The sequence below is a fragment of the Limulus polyphemus genome, unplaced genomic scaffold (assembly GCF_000517525.1).
Source record: "Limulus polyphemus unplaced genomic scaffold, Limulus_polyphemus-2.1.2 Scaffold1185, whole genome shotgun sequence".
Lineage (NCBI taxonomy): Eukaryota > Metazoa > Arthropoda > Merostomata > Xiphosura > Limulidae > Limulus > Limulus polyphemus.
Genome location: NW_013666795.1, coordinates 50495 through 58611, shown reverse-complemented (window position 1 = coordinate 58611; position 8117 = coordinate 50495). Strand labels below are relative to the sequence as shown.

The window sequence follows — 8117 nt, the reverse complement described above, 5'->3', positions numbered from 1 at the left end:
ATAATAGAAAAAATATTAATATTATTTTTGAAATCTGCGTAGCTGAATTATGGAAAATCCATTGTTAAAACCAAAACAACTTTTATGAATTTAAATTTGCAAGCTTGTGTAATTGAGCTTTCTCTCAGTTCCACACATATTAAAATCAGTTGGATATGTTTTATAATTACTGTTACTTAATGTTAATAGTTATCATAATACTATTGCACACATATGTCTAGCTTATTGAGCTTATCTTTTAACTGCCTTTGGCATTTAGCATAGAATTGTATGTCATTAAATTTTTAACTTGTCTTGGGCATCCTCTTAAGCTAATGCCATTAAACACAATAATTTGCACCTCTCCTCCTGTTCTTTAGTTTTCTACAACTAACTGAAATCTCTGCAGTCATTCAGTGATCTTGTATAATATACATTATTGAACACTCCTAGTGACAACTTTGTTCATTAAAATGCTTTTTTTTTGGCTTTAACAAGCAAGGAGTATTAGGAGCAATAATGGAGCAAAATGTGAAACACAGTTAAATATTTAATTATTTTACATATGTAAAATTACTTATACAAAGTACACAAAGTTGAATGGGAATTGATATATTTAGCAGAAGAGAAAACCAATACAGTATTAAACAAAACCTTTATAATACATAATTTGAAAAAGAAACATTCATAACTTTTACATTATCATAATACTACCTGTGATATGTTCACAACTGAAGAGTCTCTCTTTAGACAAATTGATGCTTGTATCAACGTTTATTTAACTGGTTTGACTGAGCTTTATTCTGTTGTATATTAAATATAATATTACTTACCAAATCTTTGTATATCATTAAAATAGGAAGGAATTAATGTACGGGGATAGAAAATCATGATAACCTACAAAATTGTTTTTTATGTTACTTTTTATAAAAAACTGTGTTGTGTCAGTAGATAATAACCACTTTTTTGAAATTGTAACTACATTACTATACTGACTGTCACTTTGGCAATCACAAACAAATATTTTTGAGACACTTGGGGAAGGGACAGCAATTTTGCTAGAATAACAAGGTTGTGCAGTTCCTCATACTGGAAGTGAGGAATTTAATGTTTAGCTAAGAAAACATCTTCATGTAGATATATATATATTCCTATTTTAACATTGAGGGATTGAAGCTAATGTTCTGTTAGGCCAGAGTTGTAATGGTGGGATCTTGCTACATTTTCTGTGTTTAGGTACTTTGTACACAGTATTTGTGCTATCTGAATCACTAGGTATTCTATTGGAGACACTGAAGTGCCATTCACAATCCAGTCCTCAGGAAAGCCTCTGAACTATGCTATAGCTCTGAATGAGCTTGGTTCTGACATCGTCCACCAATACGTTGGTCAGGAGCCGAGTGGTCGCATGTTCAATGAACTTGTGTTGGACTACAACAGTGAGTAAATAATATTCAGAGACAGACCAAGTGTTTATAAAATCTGTGCCTAAATCATGAACCTTAACCTACCTTGAAAAGTTTGGTTATTTAATATATAATACTAAAAATCTCTTGAGACTGGAAAGATGTAGCTATAAATCTTGGAATTTGGCCTATTAAGTGATCAATTATATATTAATTTGAGTGGCTTCATTAATTTATTTTGTATTGATAAGTTGAACTAAAGTTGTTGAACAGCTTGAGAGATCTTTCATGCTGCTGAAAACAATATGTTGCAACAGCAGGTTCCAAGTTATAGAGCTGTGCCTGATGCATGACTTTTTTCTTTAATTGTTTTTTGTGTGTGCTATATAAGCTTTTTCAGATAAGTGCATGCATGTCACAGAAAAATAACATATTACCAACAGTTAAGAAATGTATAGATTGCATGCATAATACAGGAAGTTTACACTCTACCAGCATATTGTTTACAGTTGAAACACTGGTGGATTAAACACATGATACAGAAAAGTTACTCTTCACTAACACAATTTTTACAGTTAAAACATGAGTAGATTCCCTACCTTAGATATGGTACATATAATTTTCAGTAAAAAAACATGTTACTTCTGATTTGTAGGAATATAAGTTGAAATATACTAAACATCATTTGACATTTTGTAATGCTTACATTTTCAACTTTAAAAGTGTGTCAACAAATTCATTTACAATAAAATTGATGTTTGGTTGGAAACGAGTTTAAAAATATATTGGACAGTTTTACAACAAATTTGAATCTTTAATGTGATTAATTGTTTATATAGAATGACATATACATTTTCATTCTTATATAATCCAGAAAAATAAGTAGACTAATGAACATTAAACTTATTTCTTTCCTTCCCAACAGGAAACTGAACATTTTGTGTAAGTATTCAGTTCCAAAAATAAACATATGCACAAAAAAGGCACTTGCATATTAATGTTTTAACATAAATCACATAAAATTGTATGCAACCTATGATAATATTTGTAACATTGAGTTTTTAACTATGTTAACCATGATACAAAATTTTTTAAATGTAAGTACTCGAAAAGTGGAGAAAATTTATACAAGATTGCAAGCTTTATGGTGAATCTGAGTTCTCATCCTGTTGCTACAAAATATTGCTCTGCACTTTGGGGCTGTGGATGCATTATAACAGAGATGATTAAATTTCACTATTTGATTAGAGCCCAAGAGTTAGTGGTGGATGCTATTGACTATTTGTCTTCCAATTTGTTTATCATGATAGTTCAGAATTAGGAATGGCTAGTCAGTAATGTGTGGCAAATGAAATTTCTGAGTAGCCATTACTGTCAGTCCACATTATTGGATGCATTGTAATGTTTAAATTTCATGAAGTATAACCAGTATTGTTCTGTAGTAGTTTAAATAATTAGGAATTTGAATTGGCAGTTGAAGCACCATATTGCATTCTTACGTAATTAATTGGATATTATTAATATTAATTGATTTTGTGGGTATCACATTCTGTAAACACAGCTTTAATGTATCAATAGAAAAGTGATTTTGTGGGTATCACATTCTGTAAACACAGCATTAATGTATAAATAGAAAAGTGATTTTGTGGGTATCACATTCTATAAACACAGCTTTAATGTATCAATAGAAAATTGATTTTGTGGGTATCACATTCTATAAACACAGCTTTAATGTATCAATAGAAAAGTGTTATTGATTTTGTGGGTATCACATTCTATAAACACAGCTTTAATGTATGAATAGAAAAGTGTTATTGATTTTGTGGGTATCACATTCTATAAACACAGCTTTAATGTATAAATAGAAAAGTGTTATTGATTTTTCTTTTGCAGATAATTACACAAAAAGTAAAACCAAAATAATAATCTGATATATATATATATACTTTGTTTATTTTTCAAAACTACAATACAAAACAGTGCCTTCCTTGCTTACCCTAACTACATTACAAAACAGTGCCTTCCTTGCCTACCCTAACTACATTACAAAACAGTGCCTTCCTTGCTTACCCTAACTACATTACAAAACAGTGCCTTCCTTGCCTACCCTAACTACATGTCCTCTAAGTTATTGCAGATTCTCCTTGTAAAGCATTGTGCCAATATAAAAAACAAACAAATAAATAAACTTACTACACATCCTTGTTGCACTGCTATCAAATTCTAGCGCTTAAGGTCTCTGCTCTACCTTTGTACTAACACTACTAAATATCAGTTTAATTCATTGGTATCACTACATGGAGGAATGCCACCTTGAAAGTTCTAAATCAGTAACAATAAAAAATGGAATATGCTGAATATGGAATATTACCTAGGAATACTGATTTAAATTGGTCCCCTGACCAAAACTTCTTAGTGATGATGCTATAGAACAGTATTACAAACTGTGTTCCACGGAACCCTGTGGTTCTGTATGATATATCTAAGGGTTCTGTGAGAAAATTTTGTGTAATGTAGTCAGAGTAAACGAACAGGCCAGGTACAGGTATTTTTTAAAAGCTTGTCAGCCCATAAATCATATCACCCTGTATTTCCTTTGTCATTGGTTGTTTCATTTATGGGCGGAGCTTAACTAATGACTCGCTGTAAGTTAATTACTAGTGGTAGTCAAGGAAACAACAAACTAGTCTTGATTTAACTTTTTAACATAAGAATGTTCTTTAAAGGTTCTGTCAATAGTTTTAGAGCTCAAAAGTGTTCCTTGGCTGAAAAAGTTTGGGAAATGCTGCTATAGAATATTTGTCTACCATAACGATAATAATAAGAAAGCTTGCGGGATGAAACTTAAGAGGAATTACAAAATAAACCCAATAAGCTAGGTAATTTCAAGACCTTCTTTCTTCTGTGATGAATTGGGAATAAATATGAAAATAGGAAGATGTAAAGTATGAAAGTTGAAGTGATCCTCAGTGATATCATGAGTATCTATAGCAATTCCTGATGGCAGTATGAAAGAGGTTATCCTTCAATATGAAGGTCTGACTGTATTGGAATATAGAAATAGGATAGAAAAAGGAATTACAAGAATCATAATAATCAGTAAGGGGGGAGAGAATGTAATTATACGGAAACAATTTGAAAACAAAGCTCAAAAATGATATGGAAACTAGATGTGCTACAAACAGCATAAGATGAAGAATGAGAAAAGATTAAAACATCATTGCTAATTAAAACCAAATATAAAGGAAAGATAGTAAAATAAATGATACAAAGTTACTTAAACCTAAAATCAATCTTACAGATCTTACAGAAATTAGTGGTGTTTTTATCATCACACTATCTGGTAAACGACAAAAGGGTTAAAACTGCCTTTCAACTATAACTTAGCATTAGAGATTTTGAGCAGTACATCTTTTGTGCTTATTGGCTCACTGTTTGCAGGGAAATCTTTATTTGAAAATGAGTTCTTTCCCCCATTTGTGTCAATATTTTGGTAAAAGTCTGTTAAATTTTGCAAAGTAATTTACCTATGTATGACCTTTATTCAGTACTAAACTAGTCAATATGCACTATGAAAATCTTCAAAAGTCATATTTACCTACTCTCATTTTCAAATGCAAGGTTGGAGGATGTCACGTTTGCATGAAATGCAAATTTTGTGGATGCAATCATGATGGGATTCCTTGTGAAATTAAAACAATTATAAAGAGAGGTTATCTGAAAGCATTAGAATCCAATCAAAAGAGAACAAGAAAACCATGGAAGAAAAGGAATAGTTAAGAATAAGATATGTTGTTGTTATTATTGTAACCACTTTCATTGTCAGAGATTATATAGTAACATGATTGATCAAACCTCAACCAATTAAAGTCATAAAAAACAGTAGAAGAGTATTTATTGTTGTTTCTACTAAGTGCGCACATTTTAGTAGATGTTATGAACATGTGAAAACCATTCTTAAAGTGGAAATCAAGATCAGAATGAAATGGTCCCGTGCAAAAGTAGACTAGTTTAGGGAATACATTTCATCAATACCAAAACAAAATTTTGTGAGTTTAATTGTGTTTTATGAAGCAAGAGGTCAAACCCTAAACCTATGCAAAGTTTTATCTAAAAAATATATCTATTAGATTTTTTCTTTTGTTCAAAGTTGCCATCAAAACATGGCAATTTCTCTATGACCTACTCATGATTTAAAGTTAAAAAGTAACAAAAGTAGATTGGTAATAAAATGAAAAACAAACATATTCCATATTTCTTTAACAATTAAAGACAACATAAACCATTTTATTATGTAACAGAGAATTGATATAAAACTGAAGGTCACCGATTCTTGAACCAAGGTTTTAATCCCACAGGAATGAACATTACTCAAACAACCTAATAGGCTTTTGTCATTGCTGTATTTGCTTTAATTATAAACCCAGTTTTCAGATCTAAGGGAGTCATGTTGATAGAATGGCCAGTTTTTTGTTTTTTTTATAGTACTGGTAGAAGAAGTTGTTGAAATGCTCTCTGTGAGTTCTGTAGCAGTGTCACTGTTTACATTATAGTAATTTTTAATTTTAACCATTGTTTTACAAAAGTCTGTGTGCTTTTCTACTTATAACTGGTGAACTGCTGGACCAACTTTCAACAAACCTAGCATAGCCCCCCAGGGAGTGACATGGGGTGGGTCAGCACTTGGATCTTACCTCCCTGTGCCTTCACTGTGCATTGAAGGGTATGTCAGCTAGTTTCATGTACTTTTACAAGCTCAAAAACTTCAAGTGCTTAGTATTAATAAAAGTAAAATGAAAATCTTATTATACTTGAGGAATGGTCCAAGACGACTGCCTTATAGAGTATTGGGTAAAGCCACAGAGCATAACAAGCTTCCTTCATCATGGTTGTTTTGTTTAGTTACTGTTATGCAAGGTCATGTGTTCAGGTGGATAGTTTTCTTGCTCAACATAATTATGGGACAAAAAATGTTCAAAGTTATATAGTCAAACTTATGAGAGAGATATTAAAAGCATATCTATTATGTCCTTATTTGACAAATTCAAGCCTTTCATTAAATATCAAAAGTAATTCACAGAAAAGCTTAGACCACTACTAAAAATACTATTAGTTAGTATTAGAGTTCTTGTAGTAATGTGGCATTCCCTGGTGAATACCAGACCAATAGGCCAGATACAAAGAGAGCTTGTGACTGAAACACAACTTTATTTAAAAAACATCAGACTTTTGAGACACAAAATGCCTTTGATATATATTGCAATATGTATATTGAGAAGATTATTAAATAACGTTTTTTTCCCAATTTTTACTTGTATTTGCTATTTGATTCAAATATGTTTGCCAACATCTGTAGTATGTGTAGTAATCAGAAAAAATATATTTTTCAAAACCTCTTGTTTTTATTTTACAAGATGCTGAACCAAAACACTTAACCTAAAACAAGATTCACTGAATTTGCTGTGAGCAATAATCAATTCTAAGTTTAGGTGCTAGAAAGCAAAATCTTATCTGCATTCTTGACAAAATAAAAGCTAATAATGTTTAAAACAAATGAGTATTTGAACAAGTCTGACTGTTAGTGAGTTGCAGGAGATCAACTAGATTTCATTGCATAGATTTCAACTAGAGAGAAACTCACGTACTTATACCAAAAGCCTGGTTCAAAGTCTAACAAATAAGGCTTTTGAAGAAAGTTGATATACATATGGACTATGAAACAACTAAAGTAATTAATTTTGGAGGGTCAAGGTCACAGAAAGATCACGAAAATTAAAAAATCCTATCTGTTAATATGGGGCCTGATTTTTAATATTATTTTTGCTCTATAATTCAGTCAAAAATGATCAGATTGTGGTGGAACTTGGTGCACATATGTAGAATATTATTCCTCATTGTTCTGCCAAAAATGGTCCATATCCATTGATAATGATGGACATCTGGACACATTTTCATATTTTTTGAGGGCTGAATATGATCAATGCTGCATGACATAGGTATGCTCTCTGTTGAGTGCCCCTCTTAGCTGATTATATGTTGTTCACATGGAAACCAAGTAAACAAGAATGAACTAAAATGTTTTCAGTTTTAAGATAACATAATGGTTATTTCTACAATTAGAAACAATAGTGTATTAAATTTTAAATAGTCATTATGGAGACACCAGTTCATCAGCTATCTAAATCTAGTCTCCTTCTTAGGTCTTCCCTGAAGATGCAACAAAATAATAAAAATAATGCAGGATAAAAACCTAATTAGTAATTAATATCTAGTTATAAAATAAATTAGTTACTAGTTAATAATTATACTTAGTTGATCATATATAGACTACTAACCATGATAGTGAGTTTGCCAACATTATAATAAATTATAAAGTTTTGTTGAAATAAGAAAATGCATTCACTAATATTTGTTTGAAAAATATAATTGCAGTTTCTTATTAGTATGCTTGTTATTTAGTTTATATCTTTGTTAAACAGCTTTTAATATTCTGAACAATTTTTTATTACAGAGAAGCCACACAATCCCATGGTAAATGCTGGAGCTATTGTTGTTTGTTCCTTATTACTTAATATTGTGGAGGTAGGTTTTAAAGATTCATGTATAAATCAACTGTATGAAGCATTATATAAGTATTGTAGCGATCAGACATATCATACCATATGTAACATCTGCAGGTTCATTTTTTAAAGATGCCTTCAATTTTAAATATACACTAGAACAACTAAATTT

At 30.8% G+C, this 8117-nt stretch overlaps 1 protein-coding gene across 3 annotated transcripts in view; it reads left to right on the top strand.

Moving 5' to 3' along the window:
* The window catches only part of LOC106462504 (glutaminase kidney isoform, mitochondrial-like), a 47478-nt gene that overhangs the window by 21916 nt on the left and 17445 nt on the right, over window positions 1–8117 (top strand). For all 3 annotated transcript variants that reach the window (XM_022389788.1, XM_022389790.1, XM_022389789.1), the window contains exons 6-7: window positions 1255–1418; window positions 7897–7967. In XM_022389788.1, the coding sequence (XP_022245496.1) occupies window positions 1255–1418; window positions 7897–7967 (235 nt within the window). The remainder of the gene's footprint in view (window positions 1–1254; window positions 1419–7896; window positions 7968–8117) is intronic.